A 27,121-nucleotide genomic window follows, 5' to 3' on the forward strand; every position below is an offset into this window, starting at 1 on the left:
TAGTGTTTCATCTGATAGCTCTGAGTTGGGAAACAAAAGCTGCCGGGGGTCCTCAGCCTTGTTTCCCCACACCATCCCCATGATAATGACCTCATGCTGGCCAGAAGGCCCGAGTTCAAGTGCTGCTTCTGCCACTTCCTAGCTGGTCAACCTTGGGCAGGTGGCTTGCCCTCTCTGAGCCTCAGTTTCCTCTCTGTAGAAACCCCACAGTGGTGTTGAAAGCATGAGATGAGCAGCCTTGAGCACTGTGGATGGCATGCCCATGTGGGAAGTGGCCGTCCTGCACTTTAGTTTGTGGCTGTGTGCCCCTGTGGGGGTGCCCAGCCAGGGGCCCTTCCTGCTTCACCTCCAGAGGGCCTCAGCCTGTGCCCCATGTCGCCCCCGCCCTGCAGTGCCTCCGCGCATCACACTGCCGCCCAGCCTGCCGGGCCCCGTGCTGCTCGACGCCCCCGTCCGGCTGACCTGTAACGCCACCGGAGCCCCCAGCCCCCTGCTGCTGTGGCTGAAGGATGGAAACCCCGTGTCCACCGCAGGGACCTCCGGCCTCCAGGTCAGCAGGCTGGTGGCCCCGCTCGCGTCCCTGGTGCCTCAGTAGGTGCAGGGAGCAGAGGTCAGGCCCCAGAGCTCCGAGATGAGGGGGGGTGGCCATTGCCCAGGACGGTGTGCAGAGGCAGGAAGGAGAGCTGCCCCATGCCGCGTGGTCTCCAGAAACGCAGTGCGTGCCACACATGCGAGTGCATGTGCGACTGAAAAGTCTCTAGTAGCTGCATTAAAAAAATTTTAATAATATATTTTAGTAAACGCAGTATCCAAAAAGTATCATTCCATCTCGTGATCAGTATAGAAAATTATTAAGGTTACTTTTGCATTCTCTTTTCGTACTGACTCTGAAATCTGTTGTGTACGCCCCACGTGGGGCCAGCCCCCATTCAAGGGGCCACTGGCCACCGCTCGGCCCTAGAGTACACTTTTGGGGACCAGCGTGGCTGCCCGCCAGCCGGCCGAGGCCCCAGGTGTGGGCCCAGGGTCCGGAGCAGGCTGCCAGCTGTGATGGGTGCATGCTGACCCTCGAGCAGCGTGACCTCACCTGGGCTTCCTTCCGGGGTGCAGGTCTTCCCCGGGGGCCGCATCCTCTCCCTGGCGCGGGCCCGGGCCGCCGACTCTGGCAGCTACTCCTGCGTGGCCGTGAATGCGGTGGGCGAGGACCGCCGGGACGTCGTCCTGCACGTCCACAGTGAGTCCCGGGCCAGCGGCGTGAGAAGGTGGGGCTGGGGGCATCCCCGGCCACATCCGGGGGGTGGCGCCAGCCTGAGACCATGGTACCTTCACTTGGGGGCAGCCAGAGTGTGGACGGGCGGGCAGGCGGGCGGCCACATGGCCAGGAGCTCCGTGTTCAGGGGACAGGCAGAGGGAGCACGACGCAGCCAGAGCACCAGGCCAAACACGGGGAACCGGGCGTTCCCACTGTCCTGGTCAGACGGGGCAACAGGCTGTGCAGGAAAGGCAGTGTGTGCCAATGGTTAGCACGCAGGCTCGAGTGTCGTGGACCTGGGCTTCCGATCCTGCCTCCGCCGCTTCCTTGCTCTGTGACCTGGGGCTGGTCGCTTTGCTTCTCTGAGCCCCCATTTCTTCATCTGTGAAAGGGGATGGAGACAGCATCCACCTCAAAGGTTGTCACCCGAGTCACTACCCCCGTGAAGCCCAGTCCAGTCGCTATGGCTTTTAAATGTCCCGTATGGGATTCTGCGGGGCTCTGGGACTGTGGAGCCTCGGGCGGGAGGGGCGAGAAGGCATGGACCCCGGCTCCTTCCCTTTGCTGGAGTCCAAACGGCAGTCAGCAGGGTTGTGTGCCCAGCGCCCACCTGGGTCGTTGGTTTAATCTCACGGAGGCCCCACAAGGCGGGTACTTCCATTACCCCCATTTTACAGATGAGGAACTCGAGGTCCAGAGAGGCTGTGACATCTCCAGGGCCTCACGGTGCCTCCGACCCAGGAGCTCCGACTCCGGACCTGCCTCCTCAACCCCTACGCCGCCCTGCTTATTTCTGTCTCCGGGGAAAACATGGCCGGGGAACTGCTTTTAAAAACTTTCAAAAATATTATTAATTTTTTAAAAATCTTGAGATAATTGTAGATTCACATGCAGTTGTAGGAAATAATACAGGGACCCTGAGTCCCTTTGACCCGATTTCCCTGCATGGTAACGTCTCATGCAACTGAAGCTCATGGTCACATCCGGGATGTGGACGCTGCTGTGGTCCACCGTCCCGTCCAGATCTGGGGCCTCCTTGTGAAGCAGGACACTGAAGGTCCTTGAGGGTAGGACAGGAGGGCTGCTGCTCGGGGGGTGCGCCCGCATCCCAGCGGGGACTCCCCAGCGCTGGGGTTTGCTCTGGCTGCTGGAAGTGGCCGGGTCATGCCCTGTCCTGCCGGCCCCACCCACCGCCCCTCTCCTGTCCCCTCCTGCAGCGCCTCCTAGCATCCTCGGAGAGGAGCTGAACGTGTCCGTCGTGGCCAACGAGTCAGTGGCCCTGGAGTGCCAGAGCCACGCCGTGCCCCCTCCCGTGCTGAGCTGGCGGAAGGACGGCCGCCCCCTCGAGCCCGGGCCCGGAGTCCGGCTCTCTGCAGACAAGGCCCTGCTGGAGGTGCACGGCCTCCCCCGCAAGCGGAGCGGAGCCCTGGGCAGGCCGGGCCCGCGGGAGCCCCTGTGGGCATCAGCTCAGCTCGAGGGGACCTGCAGGCCCCTCCTGTCCCCACACCCAGGACACGTCCTCCTGACCTGTCAGAGCTGCTGCCAGCCCAATGGGGACAGGACTGAGCCCTCGGGGCCTCCCTCAGGGCCCCCACGATGCCAGCCGCTCTCTTCCCACCTGTTTTTCACTCCTTGTTCAGGAGCCTCCTCCCCTTTGGGCATTTAAGACCCTTCATGGGGCATCTGGCCCAGCAGAGCCGGGCTTGGTTGGGATCAGCCACTCTGGGGTCAGCCTGGATTTAAGTTTTAGCTCCCTCTCCCCTGGCTGTGCCGCCTTAGGCAATGTCCTGTGCACACTGGCCTCAGGTCTCTCACCTGTAAACGCAGTGGCACCTTTCTTCTGGGGTGGCTGGGGGAACTCTTAGAGAGAACACCTCTGAGCTCCCAAACTGTCCCGGAGAACAGGTCAGCTGGGGGGCGGGGTGTACCTCTCTAGCTGTTAAGGAGAACCTTCCACTCAGGCCTGCTCCTCCCTCTCCCACTCCTCTACACCTTGTGATATGATCATTCCCAACTCTGTGCACCACCATTTGGTTTCCTCTGCCTGGACTGCCTGCCCCTCTTTCTCTTCATTCCTCAAAGCCACAGCCTCGCTCCATCACCCCGTGTCAGGATGTGACCCCTGAGGCCGGGGGCCACCACGCCCACCCTCCTTCATCCTCCACGCGCTCTTCTGGGCTGCTCTGTCGGGAGAGGGCTGGGCTCTGGGTGTGAAGTGGGGCGAGGCTGCAGGGCTGCAGTGAGGGAGCCCCTTCCATGTGCCGGGCCCGTGCGAGGCCCCCCACAGGCACTGGCTTCTGAAAACTTCTGGTGCGGGAGGCGCTGTCACTGCCCCCCGGTTCCAGGCGGGGAGGCTGGGGTGCAGTGAGATGAAGCGGCCTGCCCACGGTCACACGGTCTGTCGGGGGCACCGGGCTCCGTGCCACCCCCGCTGACAGGCCGTTTGGCTCTCGGCCAGGTGGACAGAGCACAGGTGCGGGACGCGGGCCGCTACACCTGCGAGGCGCTGAACCCGGCGGGCCGCTCACAGAAGCACTATAACCTGGACATCTGGGGTGAGGGTCTCCCTGTGGGCTGGGTCCCTCCCCTGCCCCCGCCGGGCCCATGCTGGCTTCGTACCCTGAGGAGGTGGCCATGACGGGGTCCCAGGATACAGCCCTCCGCCTTGTCACCTCCCCATCCCGCCCAGCGCCCGCGGCCTCACACCCTCTCTGCTCTTGCCCAGTCCCTCCAGTGTTCCCCTCAAGGGAGCCCCGCACCCTGACCGTGACTGAGGGGCACCCCGCCAGGCTGTCCTGCGAATGTCGGGGCGTCCCCTTCCCCAAGATCTCCTGGAGGAAGGACGGTAGGATGGCTGCCTCATTGCCCCGCCCTGGGAGGCTGCTCCCTGCCCTCCCCCTGCCCTGCCCCAGAGCCTCGTGCAATGGAGTCAGATGGGTGGGCTTCCGGCCCCACGGGGTGGGCTGCTGGTTACAGAAATGACACTTCCTCAGCCCCTCTCTGTTCGGTCCCCGAGTCTGCTGGGCCCCTTCCCGGCCAGTGAGAGCTGCATTGATCCATAGGCCTCATTTCAGGTATCTCTTCTTCCAGGAAGCCCTCCCCGACTGCCACGCCGGGCTGGGGCGGGGCCTCCTTGACACAGCCCCTGTGTGTTAACTTGTCATGTCACCCACCTCAGCCCTTCAGTGTCTGCTCCTCTGCAAGTCTGTGAGCCCTGTGAGGCACGGTCCTGGCCAGCACTGAATTCCAAGAGAGGGCCTGGTCCAAAACAGGTCCTCCGTAAAAGTTTGGAATTCATGCGTTTCACCAATATTTATTGAGAGCCTCTCTGCCAGGCCCTGTTCTGGGTGCTGCACCCACCGCAGTGGAGCGGGCGGGCAGTCAGATGATAGACGACAAGGTAGTGAAGGCCGTGGTATTGTAGGAAATGGGTGCTCTGGAGAAGAACAAAGCCAGGAAGGGGGAAAGATGCACTGGGGGGTAGGATTTGTGGTTTTAAGTTGGGTGGCCAGGGACGTTTGGCCGAGCAGGCTTAAAGAAGGCGAGGAATAAACATAAGAATATGGTGGGGAAAAGCATTCCAGGTGAGGTAATAGCAGGTGCAAAGGCCCTGGGGTGGGAACGAGTCAAGCATGTTTGAAGAACAGCAAAGAGGCCAGCGGGGCTGGAGCAGAGGCAGCAAGGAGGGCAGGCGATCGTCGCTAGACTGAGAGGGGCTAGATCAGAGACTGTTTGAAAGATCTTGGCTTTTACCTCGATGGAGATGGGGCTACTGCCGGGCTCTGGACCGAAGATGGACAATCTGAATTACACTCTAGCAGCTGTGCTGAGAATAGACCACTGGGAGCAAGGGTGGGAGGGGACAGCCGTTGAGGAGGCTCGTGCAGGACTCCTAGCGAGAGATGCTGGCCGGCTGGACTAGCAGGTAGCCCTGCAGTGGTGCCGGGGGCGCAGTCTGGATGTATTTCGAGGGTGGGGCCGGCCCGGTTTCCTGACAGGTTGCATAGGGGACTGAGAAGGAGGAGGAGTCGGGGATGACTCGAGGTCTGGGTCTGACAGTCGGGAGCGTGGCGCTGCCAGCAGCGAGATGGAGTGGCCGCGGGGGCAGGTCGGGGGACAGTGCCAGGCGCTGGGGCGTGCTAGTTCTGAGGCGTCTGTTAGCCACCCAGGGAGATGCGAGTGGGCAGGCAGAGGCAGCGCCGCACTCGGAGAGAGGTCCACACCAGGAACAATCGGGGCGGGAAGGCGGGCTGAGATCCCGGGGGAGAGCGTGGACAGAGGGGACGTCAGAGGGAGCAGGCGGCGGTGTGTGGCCTTGAGGGCTGCCTGCCGGGACGGGTGGTGGCGGACGACCCCGAGGGCTGCGCCCCCGTGAACAGGTGCAGGTGACGGAAGTCCGTGTCTCCCCCGGGGCCTCGAGGTTTCCGGAGTCCTTGCCCTGTGTCAGGGTCTTCTCGCTGCCGGGTGTCCCCCTCCCCAGGTCACTGTAGCTGGACGGAGGGGGTCATTCATTCACTACCTCCATTGAGCCCTACTATGTGCCAGGCCCTGGGGAGCCTCTAAGGATCCCAGGGGGGAAGTGAGGCGGGGTCTGCCTCCTGGCGGGCCCAGGCTGGGGTGGGATTCTGAGGGGAGACCTGCAGGCAGATCTGCTATGAGGGCAAGCTTGGGGGTAGTGGGAGCCCAGAGGGGGTGCCAGGAGCGGATGTGGCGCTCAGAGAGGGCCTCCTGGCGGAGGTGATGTCCAAGTGGACACCTGAAGGGCAAGCAGGAGTTGGCCGGGAGGGGTGGGAGGACAAACGTCCCAGGTGGACGGACCAGGGACCAGGGCCTTCTTTCTCGCTGCATCCAGGTCAGCCCCTGCCCAGGGAGGGGGCCAGCCTTGAGCAGGTGTCAGCCGTGGGGCGGCTGCTGTACCTGGGACAGGCCCAGCGGGCCCAGGAGGGAACATACACCTGTGAGTGCAGCAACGTGGCGGGAAACAGCAGCCAGGACCAGCGGCTGGAGGTGCATGGTGAGCCGGGCTGGGACGGCCTGACCCGCAGAAGGGGCCGGAAGGGTAGGCAGTGCAGCTCCCTGGCGGGACAGACCCACTGCCAGAATCCCAGCAAAGACAGGGACAGTGACGATGAGGACAGGTCCCCGTTCCCTCTCAGATGGCTGGCGGTGTCTTCAGTGCCTCTCCCGAGCAGCTTCTGCAGCTCCTTGTCTAACCATGAGAGGGGCGCCCTGGGCCCGCGCAGCCCCCAGTGGCCTGGAGAAAAACAACACACCTTGAAACAGATGGAAACTGAAAGAAAGGTGGCATTTCTAGGAAGCTCCCGGAGATAATGGAGGCCGGGTCTCGTCCTGCTCATCCTGCAGGGATGAAATCTAGCATCTCAGCCTTGTAAACGTCATTCTAGAAAAGCAAACCAAGAAAGCGCTGTTCTGCATCTTGGGGATGACCCCCCTCCCCAACTGTCCCATGGCTGCGTCAGCTCCAGGAAGCCTCTGGTTTCTGAGGAAGAAAAGCCCTCAAGGATCTTGAGGGCTGTGCTGTGAGCTGTTCTCCAAACAGCAGCCCCTCCAGGTTCCCAGGGGGTGGAGAGGGGCCGTGGGGTCCTGTTATGAGCCCATTATAGAGATGGAAAATGGAGGCCCAGAGAGGTGAGGTCACCTGGCCAAGGTCACACAGCCAGCAGGGGGCAGGGGAACATAGGCCTGAGTGGGGTGAGCCTGGAGGCCGGCACTTTTCCTGATGTGCTGTCTCCCCACCCAGTGCCCCCTCAGATCGCTGGCCCCCGGGAGCCCCCCCCACAGGTCTCGGTGATCCAAGACAGCGAGGCCACCCTGGAATGCAACGCCACGGGGAAACCCCCGCCCAGGGTGACGTGGCAGCGGGACGAGCGGCCGGTGAGGCCCGAGCCTGGGTTGCGGCTGCAGAACCGAGGCCAGAGGCTGCTCGTGGAGCGGGCTCGCGCTGCCCACGCCGGGCGCTACAGCTGTGTGGCCAAGAACACGGCCGGGAGGGCCGAGAGGCAGTTCACGCTCTCCGTGCTGGGTGAGGACTGGCAGCCTGCCAGGGAGGCGGGGAGGGGGGCCGCAGGGGACGGCACAGGGCAGCTCCCGGGGTCTCCCCTTGTTCTCCCAGGAGTCAGGCCTCCGGGGCAGCTGCGAATGCTGCTCTCAGCATCAGGACTGGCTCGGCATAGCCCTGATTCCCCACCCTCCCTTATTTACTGTTCCCTGCTCTGTTCCAGGCGCCAGGGAAGTAGGTGATCTCTATCCTTGACTCCTGGGGGAATTCAGGGGCCTGTGGGAGACCAGGGAGACCCTGAGCACAGTCATGGGAAGGCACGGCAGCCTCCTGGAGGAGGTGACCTTTCAGCTGAAATGTAAAAGCTGAATAGGAGTTAACCAGGTGCCAGGGTGAGGGGAAGAGTCTGCAGGGTAGAGGGAACAGACTCTGCGGAGGCCTGGGGGGTGACACAGCCGTTCAGAGTGGCTAGAACAGCCTGGTGATTCCAGTCTCTTATTGAGCTCCTACTGTATGCCTCAGAGTGGAGGCAGGGAGTGGAAAGAGAGAAGCTGGGAGAGGGGAGTAGGACCCCCTCCCGCCTTGCCCTTGGGGTCGCTGGGATCCCTGGCCTCACCCTCCCAGCTCCGAGGAGACAGAGCGGCTTCCTGTTCTTCCTGTTCGAGTGGATTCTTCAGAAAGTGCAGAACAGCCTCCTGGCTCTGCCACGCGCGGAACTGGGGCGGCCGTGTCCGCCTGCGCTCTGTTCCAGCCTCGCGGCTCCACATTTGCCCCGGAGCTGGCCCTCTGCTGAGCTCCTCACACCCGTTCTTGCTGCGTCCTCCCGGCATCCTTCCCAGGGGCTGGGGAAACTGAGGCCCAAGGGGTCTGCCTGACGCTGCCACTCACTCCTCCAGGGGAGCAGCTGTGATCACGTCTCGTCTGCTCCTCCCGACCTGGGGGTTGGGGCGGGGGGTCCTGGGGGCGGGGGAGGTGTACAGGCCCTGCCTGCATCCTGAATGCGGCTGCTTCTCTGTTTAGTGCCCCCAGAGCTCATCGGAGACATGGACCCGCTGACCAATGTCACCGTGGCCTTGCACAGCCCCTTGACGCTGCTCTGCGAAGCCACGGGCATCCCGCCCCCGGGGGTCCGCTGGTTCCGAGGGGAGGAGCCCCTCAGCCCCAGGGAGGACACCTACCTCCTGGCAGGTAAGGTGTCAGCCAGGGCAGCAGCTGGTTATCGGGTCTGGCCCTCTGCCTCTGCCCACGACCTCTGACCTTGAGCTGCCAGGCCTGATCAGGGTAACCCTTTCAGCTGTTGGTAGCCCCCCAAGAGTGCACCTCAAAGACCTGGTCAGGTGAGGGGCTCCAGGAAAGAAAAATGGACTTAAATGAGTTTGCGAAAGGCTTCCTGCTCTGCTCCCTTCCTAGAGACTCACAGTGACTCTTTGCTTAGTCAAGGTTCTGCTAAGTCCTGCAGCAAAGATTCTCATGGAACTTTTGTAACAGCCCACAGAACAGTAACAAACTTTTGGAAAGGCTGATCTAAGCACCTTCTCTGAATATTCATCCTCCTCACAAAGTTGGTTTGTGATGGTTCTTGCTGGTATACAAATGGGGAAACTGAGGCCCAAGAGGCAGTGTTCCATCTAAATCTTGTAGGGGGACCTCAAAGCCCACTGAAGCTCAGCCTCAGTGACCCATCAGTTGCTCCACACAGCAAAGCTGGGATGGCAAATAAGGTTCCTCTTGTGTGCCACTTCTAAGCACTTGGTGGGGCCTGCCACATGCATCATGATTATATGAATTCAGAGACTGTATCTGGGCCCTGCAGAAAGGAGAGTGGCAATCGATTGATGATGTCTGCCCTGGGCGCGGGAACAGCAGTGATGACACATGTCCTCTGCATCTGCCTTCCCTGGGCTGGTCTTAGGAGACCCTTGGGTTCTCTGAGAGGAGCTGGCCCGCCTCTGAGAGGTCCTTGGGAGAAAGCAGCCTTTTATGGGGTCCATCAGAGTAGAATGGGTGTCTGACCTAGGGCGGAACTACGTAGCCCATGGATGTCCTTTTACCTGCAGCCTGTCCGCAGGACCAGGGGTAGCCAGGGGCCAGATCTTTCCTACTAGAACAAGATCCTCAAGCTGACCCTGGTGCATGTGTAATGTCCAGGGGGCTCCATCCGTCTGTCTACCCTTCTGGGCCTCAGTTTCCCCATCTGAGGAATGGAACACTGGGGGAAGCAGACACATACACATCTAATTATGACGCCTGGCACGCTTCTCTTGCTGGTGGGCGGCCCGGGCTCAGCTGGGGTCAGAGGCTGCGCACAGTCATGCCTGGAGCCCACCTGCTCCCTCCCCAGGTGGCTGGATGCTGAAGAGGACCCGGGCGCAGGAGCGAGACAGAGGCCCCTACGCGTGCCTGGCGAGCAACGAGGCTGGGGAGGTGCGGAGGAACTTCAGCGTGGAGGTCCTGGGTACGCCACCGCCGCCTTCTCGTGGGCGCCCCATGCGTCCTCCCCTCCCACCTGGGAGCTTATGGGGCCGGGCCCAGGACTAAGGGCACGCACTGCAGCGGGGCCTGGCACAGGAAGGAGGGAGAGGCCGAGCCTTGTTTTCTTTGCTTCATCAGCGACCTCTGCTCTAAGGCTACCATGGAACTTTCCAGAAACAACAGAAACTAACCCAAAGTGGAAGGGGGCATATTTTTTCAACACCACCCAACTGCCTGCCTCTGATCGGGACCTTCTCCCCAAGGCACGGGTACTGCCCTCAGCCAGCAGCAAATGTCTGTTAAACTCACTGCCCGTGGAAGCAGGCAGGAGGGGATGGGGGAACAAAGGCACAGGAAACTGAAGAGGGGTGCCATGGACTCTTGGCTTCCTGCTCTGTGATTGTTCAGCCTGAATGAGCAAACCCCAGTCAGTAAGTATCTCTGCTTCTCCCAGTTCCTCCCAGTATCGAGAAGGAGGACCTGGAGGAGGCCATCAAGGTCCCCGAGGGGCAGACAGCTCACCTGACGTGCAATGCCACAGGTAAGGCCCACACACAGTAGGCTGGGAGCAGGGTGAGAAGGCAGCTTCGGAAAGGAGGGGGCCCCGGGGATCTGGCCTGCCTGCCACCAGGCCTGCTGCTCCCCGCCGAGGGTCTCTCTCCATCTCGGACTTGGCGCCACATTCCTGCTCATCTTTGCCCTTGCTGTGCCTCTGCCCCAAAACACTCTTCCCCACGGCTCGCCTGACTACAGATCTCAGCTTCAGGATGCTCCACAAGGAGTCCTTGGCCGATCCCTTGGGGCTAGGGGTCTACCTCCACTCTTCCCTAGCCCAGCACTGACCATGCTGGACCATAGTGGGCTTGTGACATCTGTATACTGCAGCAGGCCGTGAGCTCCTTGAGGACCCAGGGGCTGCCTTGTCATTGTGGTTGCCCAGTGCCTGGCAGAGTAGGCTCCCATTAACGTGTGTAGGCTGGGATAGATGGATAGATGGATGGATGGATGAATGGGTGGGTGAGTGGGTGGGTGGATGGATGAGTAGATGGATGGACAGAACGGATAGATGGATAGATGTTTGGATGGATGAATGGGTAGGTGGATGGATGGATAGATGGACAGATGGATGGATGGATGGACTCATGAATGGGTGGGTGGATGGATGGATGGATGAATGGATGGGTGGATGAATGGATGGGTAGGTGAATGGATGGATGGATGGATGGATGGATGGATGGACAGATGGATAGATGGATGGATGGATGAATGGGTGGGTGGATGGATGGATGGGTGGGTGGATGGATGGATGGGTGGGTGGATGAATGGATGGATGGATGGACTCATGAATGGGTAGGTGGATGGATGGATGGATGAATGGATGGGTGGATGAATGGATGGGTAGGTGAATGGATGGATGGATGGATGGATGGATGGATGGATAGCTGGATAGATGTTTGGATGGATGAATGGGTGGGTGGGTAGATGGATAGATGGACAGATGGATAGATGGATGGATGGATGAATGGGTTGGTGGATGGATGGATGGATGGATGGTTGGATGGATGGGTGGGTGGATGGACAGATGGATGGAAGGAATACCTTGTCTTTCTGTCTTACCTGTCTGTACCAAGCCATCTCTGCGCCCTCCTCAGTAAAGAAAAGGCAATCAAACCACACAGGAAAGGGCCCCGGCCAGGCTTGGTAACTGCTTCTGTGTCTTACCCTGCTCCAAGGGCCTCTGGACTGAGATGGACAATCCATGTGCCCTGCCCCTTCCTGGAGCAGCCTGCCACGTCTGGGCTGACCTGGTCAAATCCTGCTGAATCGTCTCACCTACCTCTTTCCTCTGCCTCCAGGCCACCCACAGCCCAAGGTCACATGGTTCAAAGATGGCCGGCCCCTGGCTGGTGAAGACACCCACCATGTTTCTCCAGATGGAGCACTCCTGCAGGTCCTCCAGGCCAACCTGTCTCATGCCGGCCGCTACTCCTGCATTGCAGCCAACGCCGCCGGGGAGAAGACCAAACACTTCCAGCTTAGCGTTCTGGGTAAGTGCTGAGCATCTCCCGGCCACCCTGGGTACTGGCAGGACGGAGAACCAAGGGGACCAGCTTCGCACAAAGTGCCCCACTGTTTTTTCTTCCACTTCTCCAAGTTCAACCACAACAGAAATAATAGTAGCAGCTCTATTGGTGGAACATTTATCATGGTCCAGGCATTTGGACAGGCCTGATCGCTTAAATCTTCACAACAACCCTAGGAGGTGGGAGCTGTGCTTGTCCCCATGTCACCGATGAAGCTCTGAGACCTAGAGGGGTGACGAGGCTCACCCCAGGCTGTCCGTCTTCCGAGGGCAATGCAGCACCAGCTGTCTTGTCAGGCTGGAGAAACAGGGACCTAGAAAATGAGAGGGACACAGACTGGCTCAGTGACGTCTGTTTCTAAAAATGCTAGTGGTACGAGGAGAGTCCCCTGCAGACGCGGAAGGAGGAAATTTTAGGACCAGTGAAAGTAAAGCCATTCTACTCGGCAGGGAGCAACCCTACACCCCCCACACCCCACACGCCGCTCGGGGAGCCGTACAAATTGGAACCACAGAGCTGAGAAGGCTCTGGGTAATTTCGTAGATAGTCTGGATGGTAAGAGGCTCTTGGGGAAATTGAGACAGAAATTGTCCACCTTCCCCGTGGCATTGCTTGGTGACAGAGAGCCTGGGCTCTGGGTCTCCCAGCCTGAAGTCAGAGGAGTGCATGGGTTCCCCTGAGCCTCGGTTTCCCATCTGCGTAATGCCAATAACAAAAGCATGAAGTTAAGCCCAGGGTCAGACCTTTCGGGATCCCTGGGCCCAGGGTTGGGGGTGTCTGTTCACCAGCACCCTCCCCGCCCCACCACAGTGGTTCCCACCATCCTGGGAGTGAGCGAGGACAGTGCGGACGAGGAGGTGACCGTGACCGTCAACAACCCCATTTCTCTGATCTGCGAGGCGCTGGCCTTCCCCTCCCCGACCATCACCTGGATGAAGGATGGGGCCCCGTTCGAGGCCTCGAACAACATCCAGCTGCTCCCAGGTGATGCCCTCTGCGGGGGGAGGAGCCAGGGGTCAGGTGATGTGTCATCGGGCTGGGTCAGAGGAAGGGACTGGTGAGCCTGGGTTCATGCCTGGGGGTGACCCTGGCTGCTGCCCCCCCAAGCAGGTACCCACGGGCTGCAGATCCTGAATGCCCAGGAGGAGGACGCGGGCCAGTACACCTGCGTGGTCACCAATGAGCTTGGGGAGGCTGTGAAGAATTACCACGTGGAGGTTCTCAGTGAGTCAGAGACCCTCCAGGGCACCCCCTGGGTGGGCAGGAGGCTGCCCGGGGACCCTGGGGCCCTGGCACCGGGCCGCACTTGACACCCCAGAGGCTTGTCTTCTCTGACAGTCACTGGGCGTCATTCCCCATTTTAGAACCAGGCACTAGGAGGAGGGGATGGTGAGTCAGGGCTCGGGCCACCTGGACACCCAGACCCACTCCAGTCCTAGCTTCCTTCTGCCACTTTCACTGCCGCTCCCGCAACTTGAGGCCTAGGGTCCCCAGAGGTCACCCCAAGAAGTTCCCTGGTCCGTAATCGTCGCAGACAAACTCTCCCCTAAGTGAACAGCCACGGGAGCAGTCCGTTTCCACTCTCAGGACCCAGCCCCCCGACTTCTGGGACTGCCCTAGGGCCAGGGGGACTGCAGGGTCCTGGCACCCCTTCCTCGGGCCTGCTCCTCAGACCCCCTTGTGGTTTTCAGTCCCCCCTTCCATCTCCAAAGACGACCCCTCGGGGGAGGTCGGCATGAAGGAAGTGAAGACCAAGGTCAATAGTACCTTGACCCTGGAGTGTGAGTGCCGGGCCGCGCCCCCGCCCTCCATCAGCTGGTACAAGGATGGACAGGTGAGCACAGGACCCCCTGAGCGGCCTCAGGCTCTCACCTCTGGGTCCCTCTGGTTCTGCTTGGAACCTTCCAGAAATGGCGGTCAAAGCACCTAGCCCCAGAGCCGGCCTGGGCCCTGCCCCACCCTTTATATTTTAATTAGAAATCCAACTCTTTATAGGGAACGAGTCTCATGAACGTTAAAGTCTATATTCACCCATTTAATTCTCCTCCTGTTTGTAACTTATATGGATTTTGCAAAGCTGTCAGGGTGTTCCTATCCCTTTAGCTTATATTTTTTTAATTTGTTAAAATAGAAGTACCCTGGTCTGGGAGCTTTCTGCCCCCTCATTTCTGTCCCCCCCTTCCCCCACTCACTCCCCCAAGCCTGTGACCCCCAACCAGCGGCTCCGCGTGCTGGGTGAAGGCCGGCTGCTCCAGATCCAGCCCACGCAGGCCTCGGATTCGGGGCGATACCTGTGCGTGGCCACCAACGTGGCTGGCGAGGACGACCAGGACTTCCATGTGCTCATCCAGGGTGTGTGGGGCTGGCGGGGGCGGGTGGGGTGTTGGCCTGGGGTCAGTGTGGCTGGGGGCGTCCCAGAGCTTCCCGAGTGGCCTGCCAGGAGGACTCTGTTCCGGGCCCCATGCCCTTTCTCGTCACTCTCTGGCCCCTACAGCCCTGGCATGGGCTCTTTCATTAACTGACCTTGTGACCTGGGGACGTCACCTCCCCCCGGGGCCCTAGTTTTACCTTTGTAAACGTGGGTGATCAAATCAGGTGGCCTTGAGGGCCCCCTCCACTTCTAAAAGCGGAGGATTTTGTGCCTGTGTGCTCCCGGAGACAAGCTCTGGCTAAAGTTAGTGTCTGGCTTCCTCCCCTGAAAAGTGTCAGCATGTCTTTTGAGTCCGTTAGACTCGAGCTGCAGAGGGCAGGAACCTGTCCTGGTGCCCGGCATAGTCGTTGCTCAGTAAACACGTGTTGAAGGAGTGAGTGAATTTAAGAACTGCCTTGACCTAAGGAATGGGCTCAAATGGCGGAATCCGCACCCTGGGGAGGCTGGGCTGGGGGTCTCTTTGAGCGGAGGTGCGTCCCCATCCCTCAGCTGTGTGTCCTAATGGCTGTGCCCCCCACCCAGTGCCCCCCATGTTCCAGAAGATGGGCGACGCCAGTGCAGCCCTCGAGATCAGGGAGGAAGAGGCCCGGGGTGAGGTGACAGAATACCGGGAGATCGTGGAGAACAACCCTGCCTATCTGTACTGCGACACCAACGCCGTCCCACCCCCCGAGCTCACCTGGTACAGGGAGGACCAGCCCCTCTCGGCCACAGACGGGGTGTCTGTTCTGCAAGGTAGGCCAGGGCTGCACGGAGAAGTCGGGCGTTAGCAGGCAGGGGCCAGGGTCATACCCACGTCACAGCTGGTCTCAACCGCCTTTCTACGAGTCCTTGAGCAATCCTGTGTGCTGCTTGCTGTGTGACCTCAGGCAGAGCATGTGACCACTCTGGGCCTTAGCGGCCTTTTGTAAACCTGTTTGAAGGCAAGCACGGGGTCCCCTTCTGCCTCTGGTTGTTAGAACAGAGACTCTCACCTGGGCCAGGCCCACCTCTGGGCTTGGTAACATCCTGAAATAATCGGCCAAAGCTGGTGCCTCTCCAGGAGGGGGAGCCGGTTCCTTTGGGAAGAGCTCAAGACCCCGGGGGTTGAAGGGGCTCTTACTCGGCTCTGAGGACCGCAGTGGGGTCCACGCTCATGGCTCAGGTGACCTTTTTATTCTTGATATCACTTTAAATATTTATTTAAGGTTGCCTAATTTTTTAAAACAGGCCTTTTATTTTAGAATAGTTCTTGTAAACCATTTTTCATTAAAAGGCTCCGGGCTGGGGCTTAGAAACACCTGGGTGCCCGGGGCTGCGGCCCAGCGCCTGGGAGAGCAGAATGGCAGCAATGCCAGCACAGAGCCCGTGTGGTCTCCTGAGGGACTTGGCTGGTCTCCGGGCTGGGATCAGCCCGTGTCCTGCCGGGTGGGCCATGCTGGGCTGGCCCCGGGAGGGGAGCTGGGTCCCCCAGGGTTCCAAGGAGCAGGGCCAGTCCAGGCTTTGGACTTTGGTCCTTGCAAAAGAAAGCGTCCCCTTGGACATCCGGGAGAGGCAGCGCTCACTGAAGGCTGTTTATTCCTGTCGGAAACGCCCAGACTGACCCCTTCACTTGGCCACTGCCCTCTGACCTGGACACTGACCCACATCCTGGGCACACAGTGAGCTCAGTCACATCTGATCCCTAACTCGGATCCTGACCATGGGTCAATCCCAGCCAGCCACTGAACCCTGGCTGCAGCCACTGATGCCCCAGTCCAGCCATTCACCTCCAACCCCACCACTGACCTCTGACTCTGGCCACTGACCCCTAGTCCTGGACACGTAGTGGTTGTGGTCACAAGCTGACCTTTATTCTGACCCTGACTGTAGATTAATCTCACACATCAAGTGACCCCCGGCCTCGGCCACTGCCCCCGTAGTCCGGGCCTCTGTCCTCTGGCTCTGTGAGTGGTGAGCCCCTGGTTCTCTTCCTGTTTGGTGGGGAGAGGAGGACGAGGAGCAGGGCCCCCACAGCCCAGGCTGGCAGTCCCCCTACCCAGAATCCTGAGCACACAGTGACCCCACCCCAGCACCCCCTAGAAACCAGCTCCAGCCCCCTAGAGATCCAGGGTCAGCCCTGGCTGGCTCCTGATCACAGAGGGTCCCAAGTGACGCCCCCCAACACCCCATCCCCCCGCCACCGGCAGGGAGCCGCTCTCTGCCTCCTGAGAGCCAGGCCGTGACATGCGCCCAGCTCTCTGCCCCTCCCTCTGCCTTCGCTGCGGAGCTGGGCTCAGCACTGCTGAGGCCTCGGTTTGTCCATCTGTGAGACGGGGGTAGGAGCAGCACAGGGAGGCGGAGGCCGGGAAGATGCCCGGCCCAGGCCCTGGCACACAGCAGGCCGTGACAGCACTGCATCCGACCCGCCCCCCCCCCCCCCCCCCCCCGCCGACCGCGACCTGGGCAGGGCCGGCGGACTCTCTCCCTTTCACAGATGAGGCAGGGCAGTGAGGTGCTCCGGGTGCCCTCCAGAGGACAGAGTGGGCTTCTGGCCCTTGCCCAGGCCTCTGTCCCCGTGTCCCCGCAGGGGGCCGGGTCCTGCAGATCCCCCTGGTACGTGCAGAGGACGCCGGGAGGTACTCGTGCAAGGCCTCCAACGAGGTGGGCGAGGACTGGCTGCACTACGAGCTGATGGTGCTGAGTGAGTGGCCCCGCCGGGAAGCACGCGGGGGGTCTCGGGCCTGCAGGCCCCGCAGGGCCTCCCTCCTGAAGGGGTCCGGGGAGAGCGCAGGCCTCCTGCCTCCTCAACGCGGAGCTTGATGATGTAGGGGTTACGAGCTTGGGCTATGAAACCACACAGCACCCGGTCCAAATTCCAGATGAGCTGCTTCCTAGCTGTGTGACCTTGGGCAAATCACAGCCCTCTCTGTGCCCCAGATTCCTTAGCTGCATCAGGGCCTGGGACATCTTAGTGAACAGGGCAATAGGAGCCCACGTGAGCGCCTGGCACCAAGTGCTGCTCTTGCCTCCACACCCACCCCCACCGCCAGGGACCATTCCCAGGGAGGCCACCTGCTCCTCACCCTCCTCTCCCCCACCCCCAGCCCCACCTGTGATCCTGGGTGACACGGAGGAGCTGGTGGAGGAGGTGACCGTCAACGCCAGCAGCACCGTCACCCTGCAGTGCCCGGCCCTGGGCAACCCCGTGCCCACCATCTCGTGGCTCCAGAACGGGCTCCCTTTCTCCCCGAGCCCCCGGCTGCAGGTCCTGGAGGACGGGCAGGTCTTACAGGTCAGGGCAGCCCCCTGCTCGGGCCAAGGCAGCGGCTGCTGCGACTCACGACTGCCGGTCTGGGAACCAAGGAGCTGCCCTCCTCTGTGCCAAATGAGGCTGTTTGCCCGAAACCACGTCAGACCACCGGGGGCTTAATTCAGCCGCCAGACACTCCTCTGTGAGGAGCCTTGCCCGCAGGCACAGGGCTGCACAGCACCTGAAGGGACACACACGCGTGCCACAGCTAGGGGAGGCTGTCGTCTCCAGCTGGTTTGCTACATGGAATCTCTCAGCACCAACCACACTGCCCCCCACCCCAATGTCACAGGAAGTCCTAGCCGATGAGGTCGGGGGGCGGGCATCCGGGGAGCCCTCTACGTGCTGCTGCATGTCAACAATGGTGGCCTCCTGCAGGGCCTCCTCTGGGTGCTGGCCTTGCCTGGTGTGGATGGGAGGGAGCCCCCCCCAGAGGTTCCGGGGGGCCCAGGGCCAGCAGGCCTGCAGCGTCTCCAGGCGCCTCCTCCCTGTACCCACAGGTGTCCACGGCAGAGGTGGCCGACGCCGCCAGCTACATGTGTGTGGCCGAGAACCCGGCGGGCTCCGCGGAGAAGCTGTTCACCCTCAGGGTGCAGGGTGAGCTGGCTGAGCGGGCGACCCGCATCCTGGGGTTCCCCAGCTGAGAAGCAGCCAGTGCTCTGGGCCCGCTCCCACTCACGGGTTCCCCCCGCGCAGGCAGACGCAGCGCCTTGACCCTCCCCAAGGAACACTGCCTTGGTGCCGCCAGTGTCCCGGGCTCTGGGCCTGTGCTCTGAGTTCAGGGATTCCAGCCCGGCACCAGCCGTATCCTAGGACAGAGGGCACTGGGGGACCCTGATGACTAGGGGCCAACCCCAGATGATAAAGCAATTTCAGAGGTTGCCGGAGAACGGCTCCTCTGAGGCCCCCAGCACCATTCTTGAGCCCTTCCTGTGCCCAGCATGGGGCTGAGCACTTCCCCTGGGCTGACCCCTTCCAGCCAAGCTAGGAGGTTAGTCTGATTTCACAGCTGTGGAGACAGACTCAGGGAGGTCACCCGGTGCGGGGTCTCACCGCCCCATGGTAGGCCCTCTCGACCACTGCATTCTTATGATGCATGCACCTCAGGGGCTGTGAGCTCTGCCTCCAGATGTGGGGCAGCTGTGGCCTCAGGGACAGAGGGATGACAGTGTTGAGCACTCAAAGTCTAGGACTCAAACCTCAAGATAGTTTGGCTCTGCCCCTGACCAGCTGAGTGGCCTCGGAAAAGTGACTCTCCCTCTCTGATCTCTGAGCCCCCGTGTTCTCATCTGTAAGACAGTTATAAGCAGTGCATGCTGCTGCGAAGCGTGACGATGTGCCGAGCGGAAGCACCAGGAGCTCGTAAAGGCCCTGTGTTTCGCTCTGTGGCTCTCTGCTCCCCTGCCAGTGTGCGTCCTCAAGTGTCTTTCTTTATCCCGGTGGCCACGGGGACAGTCCCGCCACGCATCACAGGGCTGAACTCGGAGCAGGTCACCGCCATCCTCAACAGCAGCGTCTCCCTCCCCTGTGACGTCCACGCTCACCCGAGCCCCGAGGTCACGTGGTACAAGGACAGCCGGGCCCTCTCCCTGGGAGGGGAGGTCTTCCTTCTGCCTGGTGGGTAAACTGAGGCTTGGGGCCCAGCTCTGAGGGTATGTGGGGAGCCAGAATTGCTTCCCCAAACCTGGGGCCGTCTTGGGAGCCTGGGAGGGCTTTAGGATCGTGGGGTGGGGCCTGGGGGCTGGGGCTCGGTTGCTGGTGCGAGGGGCTGCTCCCCTACAGGCACCCACACGCTGCAGCTGTCACGGGCGCAGCCCTCGGACTCCGGGACGTACGTGTGTGAGGCCCTCAATGCTGCCGGCCAAGACCAGAAGCTGGTGCAGCTTAGCGTGCTGGGTGCGTCCTGTCTGTCCCCTGCCTGCACCGTCCCCACTCCTTCAGTCAGCCCTCAGCCCCACACCTCTCGGGCGGCACAGCCCGCACAGGGGCAGCCGGCCCCGGGGGAACCTGGGGCGCCCCATGCGCTCCTGCAGCAACGATGTCTGGGAGGCACGGTGGTTAAGATCCTGGTCTGTAGAGTTGGATACACTTGGGTTTGAAACTCAGCTGTGCGCTCATTTGCTCTGTGACCTTGGGCAAATCACTCCCCCTCCATGAGCCTCAGGTCTCTCACCTGTAAGGTGACGGTTGGTATAAGGGTTAAATGATGGCCCTTGAGCACTTAGCCCGGTGCCTGGCTCGTGGCGAGCTCTGGGTTGAGGAGGAGACAGTGGAACAACCACAGGAACTGGCCCAGGACGGCCCTTCCCGAGCCTGGCTGGCGATGTGATTCTGGGTGTGAAGCCTGTGTTGGGGCTCCTGGTCTTCAGAATCCTCTTGGGGAAAAGCTGGCCTGAGAGGTCACCAGCCAGGACCCACTGGAAGGTTCTTTCTAGCCCCAGGGCTGGTTCATTCATTGGTGCGTGTTCACCTACTGTGCGCCAGACACCATACCAGGTCCTGTGGGCTGGTCGGCCGGGGGTGGAGACTTCTACATTGGTTTGCTGGAGAGACAAGGGGCTGCAGGGACCCCCGCAGAGGGCTCTAACCCAGCTGGGGGCTGCCCTGTGTAGGAAAGAGCCCAGGAGAGCCGTTGGAGCCTCTGGGAGGCTGAGGCCCAGAGAGGGCAGGAGGCTTTTCCCAGGTCGCCCCCCAGGTCCTTGGCATGCTGGCCTGGATTCCCTTCCTCCTTCTCCTTGTGTCTGTGCCAGCCCCGGGGGTGGGAACCACTGTGTGACCCGTGTGGGCCTCCATAAGCTGTTTACCTGTGGCTGCAGCTGGGGAGGACACAGAGAAGGCCACAGTGCCTCACTCTGCTCGTCTCCCACCCCAGTTCCCCCCACCTTCAGGCAGGCTCCCAGAGGCTCCCAAGATGCGGTCCTGGTGCGGGCGGGGGACAAGGCCATCCTGAGCTGTGAGACAGACTCGTTCCCAGAGCCAACGGTGACCTGGTACAAGGATGGGCAGCCCCTGGTCCTGGCACAGCGGACCCAGACTCTGCTGGGTGGGCAGAGGCTGGAGATCCTGAACACCCAGGTGAGCAGCCTGGTGGCATGGGCAGCTGTGAGCAGCTGTGAAGGTGTCACCTTCTGGTTGTGGTGAGCCTGGGGGGGGCCTGTGGGCAGCTGTGTGGCAGGTGTGGGGGCTGCTGCCTCCTGTGCCTGTGGGACCCCAAGTCAAGGCGATGAGTAGCCTCTAGCTTGGGAGACGTGGGAAGAGCACAGGCCTCCAGATCTGCCTAAGACCTGACGCACAGACTGACCTCGAGCAGGTCCCTTCCCCACAGCCTGCCTCACTCTCCCCGGGATCTAGAAGCTTCTTCCCAGCCCTTCTGGTTATAACTCCCTGGGGTGTTCCGCCCCCCTCCCTGGTGTGGATGAGACGCACGTAGCATTTGTTGGATGAATATTTGCAGCCTCTCTGCAGATCCACCCCGGGCTCTGCTGTCCTGGCCCAGCTCCATCCCCACAGCCAGGGGGTCTTTCCCTTCAGGCTTGGCTGATAGGCAGGCCCAGGGAGGGTGGGGGTCTGGAGCTTCCGTCCTCCTGCTTCTTGGGGCTCTTGGGAAAGTCCCCACCTCCCCTTGGCTTCCCAGGCAGGTCCAGCGTATTTGGGGAGTCCCTGCTCTGGAAGGTTCTGGGACAAGTTTTGGGGCAGCCCTGGGTACCCCCCACCCAGCCTGTGCCCACCATCACCACGTGCTCTCTCTGTCCCAGGTGTCGGATAAAGGTCTGTACAGCTGTAAGGTCAGTAACGCGGCCGGGGAGGCCATGTGGACGTTCGTCCTCACTGTCCAGGGTAAGCTGGGGACCAGCCTGCGGGCACGGCCGTGGGACCCCCAGCGGCACAGGGCGCCAGGGGTGGGAAGGGCAGTAGCTGGAAAGAGGCGGGGCTGCCGAGTGTTGAGGGCACAGGATCCGGAATTAAAGACCAGGATCCAAATAGGACTCTGCCTGTGACCTGCTCTGTGAGCTCCCCAGCGTGTCTTTGTCCCCCTGAGCCTCAGGTGTGTCTTCAGCAAAAGGGGCTAAAGGCTGCACCTGCCCCTCGGGAGCGGGAAGCGCTCAGTGGACGGACTGCCATGACCACGTCTGTAGAGTGCTGGGCCCAGGCCAGGGGCCCGCGAGCACTGGGGCGGGAGCCCTCAGAGATCAGGCACTCGGAGGCCTGGGGCCATGTCACCTCCATCTTGAGCCCCGCCAGCCTGAGGACAGAGCACAGATGGCATTTAATTGGGTGTGGCTCAAGCTGGGGGTGAGGGGGAGCCCGTTAGAGCTGCCTGGGGGACATGGCAGCTGCCATTGTCTCCATCAGTAGCAAAGCATAAGATGTCAACTCGTGACCACAGGCAAGGGCCCCTCGGGCACCCCTGACCCGCCTGAGAGGAAGGAAGTGGGAGGCCAAGTCTTAGCATTCTGGGGACCTGGATTCTCTCCTGCAGTGCCCCCAACATTTGAGAACCCCAGGACGGAGATGGTGAGCCAGGTGGCTGGGAGCCCCCTGGTCCTGACCTGTGACGTGACTGGGGTCCCTGCGCCTGCTGTCACTTGGCTGAAGGACAGGCTGCCCATTGGTGAGTGCGTCACGTCCTTCTTAACTTTTTAGTGCTGAATATTCCTTTATTTAATGAAACAACAATGAGAACAGAAGGAGTTGATGGTTGTTTGCTGTTCCTACCGGGCAAAATGAAAGGCTGCCAGCAGCCTGTAGGTCCCACCCGCTGTTTGTCTTTCAACATTATTGGCCCTTGAAATCTCAACATGGGGAACTGTTCCCACGGGGGCTCGAAGTCGTCTTGAGTTTGTGCCTACAGTCGGCTCCCACACGATGGAAATGCAGGGTGGGTGCAGAGGGCCCCCCTGGCCTGACCATGGGCTTGGCATTGGCCCCCAAAACTGCTCCTCCTGCAGTAACTCAGCTCTGCCCTGGCCCGGCCATCGGTCAGCCTCGCCCAGCCTTCATCCTGGCCTCACTCTTTTCCTCTCTTCCTGCACGGTCAGTCAGCAAATCCATCACTGTGTAGGTTGCTAAATGCCTCTGGGGCCAGCCCACTGCTCTCAACCCACAGCCTTCCCCCTTCTAGCCACCACTGACCACCGAGTAAGGGCAGCAGTCCCCACTCTGGTCTCCTGGCCCGCTCCGTGCCTCCAGTGCAGGATCCACGCAGGGCAGAAGGGATCTCAAAGTGCAGCTCTGAGGAGGCCCTTTGTCTGTTGAATCCTTTCGTGGCTCTAGTCCTCAGAACCACAGCCCACAGCCCAGGAGGCCCTGCGGGTCCGGGCCAGCGGCCCCTCTCTGTGCAGTTCCAGGCCTCAGACAGGCCTAGCTGCTCTTGGCTCCTTGCACACGCCCTGCTCCCTCCGCTCTCTCTGTAACAGTTTGATTGAGATGTAATTCACATACTATACGTCAGCCATTTAAAGAGTATGAATCAATTATTTTTAGTATCTTCACAGATCATCCTCACAATCGATTTTAAAACAATTTTATCACCCAAAAGGAAACCCCACACCTATTTCCCTTCATGCCCCATTTCCTCTCAAACCTCCCCACGCCACCCCACCCCACCCCAGCCCTCAGCAGCCACTAGCCTGCTTTCTGTCTCCATGTACTTGTCTCTTCTGGCCATTTCATATAAAAGGAATCATACAATATGTGGCCTTTTGTGTCTGGCTTCTTCCACTTAGCATCACGTCTTCAAGGTTCATCTGTGTTGTAGCATGTGTCAGTTTTTCATTCTTTTTTAAAATTAAATCAAATTGTTTTTTCCTTATTCTTTTTTATGGCTGCATATCCCGTGTTCCATATCCACACGTAATATTGGGTGGATGTACTACCTGTCCTTCATCCTTTTGTCAGTTGATGGGCACTTGCGTTGTTTCCACCTGTCGGCTCGGATGAGTAATGTGCTGTGACCGTTTGTGTTCAAGTGTTTGTGTGCGCGTATGTTTTCCTTTCTTTTTGGTATCTACCTGGCAGGGGAATTGCTCCAGGCCCTGTTCCCTCTTGCCTCCAGCTCTCGGCACATGCTTCTTCCTCCCTGACATACCCGCCCCGACTCCCCAGACCGCCTCCACTCTCGCCTGGCTGATTCGTACTCACCTCCAAGCCTCAACTGAGGCTCGGCTCCTCGGGAAGACTTGCCTGATCTCCTGGCTCTGTCAGGGGCTTCCCGGGGCTGATCACGCACGATTGTCCCTGTTTCACTGTCCCTGAGCTCCTTGAGGACGGGGACCGTCCCACTCATCTTTGATTCCCGAGTCACAGTTGGACATGTGCTCAAGACATTATGCGTTGAAAGGCTGGCTGGGAAGACAAGGGTCTGGGCAAGGGCGGGTCAGCCTGGGCTGGTGCAATTCGAGACGGCTTCAGGGCAGAGATGCAGCCGAGAGAATGAAGGGGGAGGCGTTCCAGGCTGGGGGTGGGCATGCAGCCTGAGCAGAGGCCCAGGGGGAGCCCCTGGCGTGACCTGCCTGGGGGACAGTGAGCGGCTGGCTCACTTCAATTGGAAGCCTCCATCAGTGGGACGGGGAGCTGGAGGGAGGGTGGGTGGTGAGGTGGGCCTGAGAGTCAGCAGGAAGAGGACCAAGTCTTGGACCCTGAAGGGAGTGGGGTCCCTTGGGAAGAAATGTCACAGTGGAAGGAAATAGGTTTTAAGGAACAGAGCAATCAAAGAGACCAGGCTGAGGAAGGTGGTGATGGAGATGGCAGGAGGCCTGGCCACTGTCTGGGCCTCAGTTTCCCTACAAGCACAAGAAGGACGTGGATTATTCAATGATTCCTAGGGTTTTTGCAGCCTGTGAGCATGGGGGACAGGCACCTGCTCAGGGAGTCATGTGACTTTGGTGTCTGGGCCCAGTGGCGGCACCTGGGGCAGTGGGTCTGTGCAGGTGAAGGCCTGGCACGCCCCTCCATCCCACAGAGAGCAGCGTGGCGCACGGTGTGGTCTCCCGGGGCGGCCGCCTCCAGCTGAGTCGCCTGCAGCCCACCCAGGCTGGCACCTACACCTGCGTGGCCAAGAACGCCCAGGCCGAGGCCCGCAAGGACTTCGTGGTGGCTGTGCTGGGTACGTCTGCGCCCTATGCCCCTCCCGGTGTGCCCCCTCCCCAACGCCTGGCCCTGCCACCACCCGGGCCTCACCGCAGCCCCTGCCACAGTGGCCCCCCGGATCCAGAGCTCGGGCGCCACGCAGGAGCACAACATCCTGGAGGGGCAGGACGTGCAGCTGGACTGCGAGGCTGACGGGCAGCCGCCACCCGAGGTGGCCTGGCTGAAGGACGGCGCCCCGCTTGGCCAGGGCGTGGGCCCCCACCTCCGGTAAGGCCCAGCCTGCACCCTCCCCGCACCCCCAGTGGGGCCCGCGGAGCCTCACGCAGCCGCCCTGGCTCTCCCTCCCCGGCAGCTTCTACCTGGACAGCGGCTCCCTGGTGCTGAAGGGCCTCAGGGCCTCAGACTCGGGCGCCTACACCTGCGTGGCCCGCAACGCGGCGGGGGAGGACGCCCGGCTGCACACCGTGAGCGTGCTGGGTGAGCCACCCGACCATCGCGGGGCCTCCCCTGGGGATCCAGAGGGGCTGGGGGGGCCGGGATGGCCGGGATGCAGGAGACCTGGTTCAGGCCGCAGCCACACCCACACCGTGAGCCAGGCCACTGTCTGACCTCCGGGCCTCCGCCCCCCGCCTCAGACGAGGCACAACCACCCCAGCTGAGGGGGCGGCAGGAGAGTCGGGGGATAAAGGAAATGAGAAGAGGGCCACAGGGTGTGGCTGTGTCCCCCAGGCCCTGGGCTGCATCCTCACCTGGGGTGGGTGTGGCTCTGAAGCCCCAGATGTGATAGCTGCTTGCAGCAAAATTTTAGGTGTCAGTGCCACCTCCTGGAGCTTCTCTGGGAGGAGCCCACGTCCCCTCCCCAGACCCCCTCACTGCCTCTCTTTTCTTCTTTTCTCTCCGTGCCCTCCACAGTGCCTCCCACCATCGAGCAGGGGGCAGAGGGCGCGGGGACCCTGGTGAGCAGGACTGGGGAGCTGGTGACCATGGCGTGCCCCGTGCGGGGCTCCCCGCCCATCCGCATGAGCTGGCTCAAGAACGGCCTGCCCCTGCCGCTCTCCCAGCGCACCCACCTCCACAGCTCGGGCCGCACCCTCAGGTAAGGGAGCAGCTGCCCGGCCCACTGACCTGCAGATCACAGGCCCCAGGTACATGCTTCATGCAGCTCGGGCTTAAAAACACATCTGAATGGTTTTTAGAATAAAAATAATATAAACGTGCAGAGGTTTATGACGGGGAGAACGAGAGGACCCCACTCCCAAATGGAACCCCAGAGATGACAGTGGCCTCTGCCCTCAGGCTCTTACAGCCCAGGGAGGGAGGCACAGCTTCAGGTTGCACCCGACTCAGCTTGACCCAGGGTGGAGGAAATCAGGGAAGGCTTCCTGGAAGAAGGTGCCTGAGCGAAGTCTTCATGCCTTCAGCAACACTTACAGAGTCCTTGCTGTTCCGGGTGCAGTTCCAGGCACCAAGATAGAGCAGTGAGCAAGATGAAGCCTCTGCTCCTGCAGCCTCGGGGAGGGAGGGAGGGAAAATAAACAGATATAAAAGTGAAATGTCACAAGGGATGTGTGCTCCGGAGAATAAACTAGGGTGAGGGGGTGGGAGGTGGCAGTGGAGGGTGCCACTTTAGGATGGTCAGCGAGAGGTGCTCGGATAAGGTGGCACTTGAGTAGAGCTTGAAGGAGGTGAGAGAGGGAGCTTCCAGGCAGTGTTGGAACAGCAAATTCAAAGGCCATGAGGCGGGCATGTGCCTGTGTGTTCAAGGAATAGAGTTGGGGAGTGTTGGTGGGAGGAGGCCAGGGGACAAAGGACCTTGTACGTCCTTGGAAGACGGGTTTTCCTACAGGGATAGGGAGAGCCCTGGGAGGGTTTCACAGAGAAGCCTCATGATGCGACATTTTTTTCTTGTTTCTTGTGGTAAAATACGTATAATATGAAATTTAGCATTTTAACCATTTTTAAGTGTACAGTTCCCTGGCATTAAGTACATTCACATTGTGGTGCGACCATCACCACCATCCGTCCCCAGAGCTCTTTCATCTTCCCACACTGAAGTTCTGTCCCCATTAAACACTCACGCCCCGTTCCCCGGCCCCAGCCCCAGCCCCAGCGTCTCCCTTCTGTCTCTATGCATCTGACGACTCCGGGGGCCTCATGTCAGTGATTTGTCTTTTTGTGTCTGGCGTATTTCAGTTAGCATGAATGTCCCCAAGGTTCACCCATGTGGTAGCACCTGTCAGGATTTCCTTCCTTTTGTGGCCGTATCATCTTCCATCGTGTGGATGGACCACGTTTTGTTATCCGTTCATGCGTCGATGGGCACTTGGGTTGCGTCTACTTTTTGGCTCTTGTGAATGTGCTGCTGTGATCATGGGTGAATGTACTGTCTGTTTGAGTCTCTAAATTCTTTTGGGTTGTGACTTAGGTTTTTAGACAACCCTTCTGCCTGTTGTGTGGACAACAGACTGTGGTGCCAAGGGCAGAGCCGGGAGGGTCGTTAGGG

The 27,121-nt window shown here is 60.6% G+C and overlaps 1 protein-coding gene and 1 long non-coding RNA gene across 7 annotated transcripts in view; one reads left to right on the forward strand and one right to left on the reverse strand.

Annotated features, from left to right (window-relative positions):
* The window catches only part of HMCN2 (hemicentin 2), a 146,523-nt gene that overhangs the window by 82,900 nt on the left and 36,502 nt on the right, over positions 1 to 27,121 (forward strand). For 5 of the 6 annotated variants that reach the window (XM_070596955.1, XM_070596957.1, XM_070596958.1 and 2 more), the window contains 28 exons: positions 393 to 550; positions 1,111 to 1,234; positions 2,470 to 2,645; positions 3,711 to 3,807; positions 3,978 to 4,097; positions 6,105 to 6,266; positions 7,014 to 7,295; positions 8,292 to 8,459; positions 9,613 to 9,726; positions 10,198 to 10,284; positions 11,600 to 11,791; positions 12,638 to 12,811; positions 12,935 to 13,051; positions 13,519 to 13,661; positions 14,029 to 14,179; positions 14,781 to 14,993; positions 16,807 to 16,920; positions 17,324 to 17,511; positions 18,030 to 18,126; positions 18,985 to 19,146; positions 19,312 to 19,425; positions 20,402 to 20,604; positions 21,285 to 21,366; positions 22,010 to 22,141; positions 24,491 to 24,634; positions 24,726 to 24,885; positions 24,971 to 25,095; positions 25,531 to 25,714. In XM_070596955.1, coding sequence (XP_070453056.1) covers positions 393 to 550; positions 1,111 to 1,234; positions 2,470 to 2,645; positions 3,711 to 3,807; positions 3,978 to 4,097; positions 6,105 to 6,266; positions 7,014 to 7,295; positions 8,292 to 8,459; positions 9,613 to 9,726; positions 10,198 to 10,284; positions 11,600 to 11,791; positions 12,638 to 12,811; positions 12,935 to 13,051; positions 13,519 to 13,661; positions 14,029 to 14,179; positions 14,781 to 14,993; positions 16,807 to 16,920; positions 17,324 to 17,511; positions 18,030 to 18,126; positions 18,985 to 19,146; positions 19,312 to 19,425; positions 20,402 to 20,604; positions 21,285 to 21,366; positions 22,010 to 22,141; positions 24,491 to 24,634; positions 24,726 to 24,885; positions 24,971 to 25,095; positions 25,531 to 25,714 — 4,183 coding nt within the window. The remainder of the gene's footprint in view (positions 1 to 392; positions 551 to 1,110; positions 1,235 to 2,469; positions 2,646 to 3,710; positions 3,808 to 3,977; positions 4,098 to 6,104; positions 6,267 to 7,013; positions 7,296 to 8,291; positions 8,460 to 9,612; positions 9,727 to 10,197; positions 10,285 to 11,599; positions 11,792 to 12,637; positions 12,812 to 12,934; positions 13,052 to 13,518; positions 13,662 to 14,028; positions 14,180 to 14,780; positions 14,994 to 16,806; positions 16,921 to 17,323; positions 17,512 to 18,029; positions 18,127 to 18,984; positions 19,147 to 19,311; positions 19,426 to 20,401; positions 20,605 to 21,284; positions 21,367 to 22,009; positions 22,142 to 24,490; positions 24,635 to 24,725; positions 24,886 to 24,970; positions 25,096 to 25,530; positions 25,715 to 27,121) is intronic. The other variant, XM_070596954.1, reaches the window with a different exon arrangement.
* On the reverse strand, positions 6,170 to 15,077 carry LOC139079757 (uncharacterized). Its single transcript, XR_011533678.1, has 3 exons — positions 14,938 to 15,077; positions 11,581 to 12,140; positions 6,170 to 6,506 (listed from the first exon to the last, which is right to left on the reverse strand). It is a non-coding gene; the product is annotated as an uncharacterized lncRNA (long non-coding RNA).

The sequence above is a fragment of the Equus przewalskii genome, chromosome 26, assembly GCF_037783145.1.
Source record: "Equus przewalskii isolate Varuska chromosome 26, EquPr2, whole genome shotgun sequence".
In the NCBI taxonomy this organism is placed as follows: domain Eukaryota; kingdom Metazoa; phylum Chordata; class Mammalia; order Perissodactyla; family Equidae; genus Equus; species Equus przewalskii.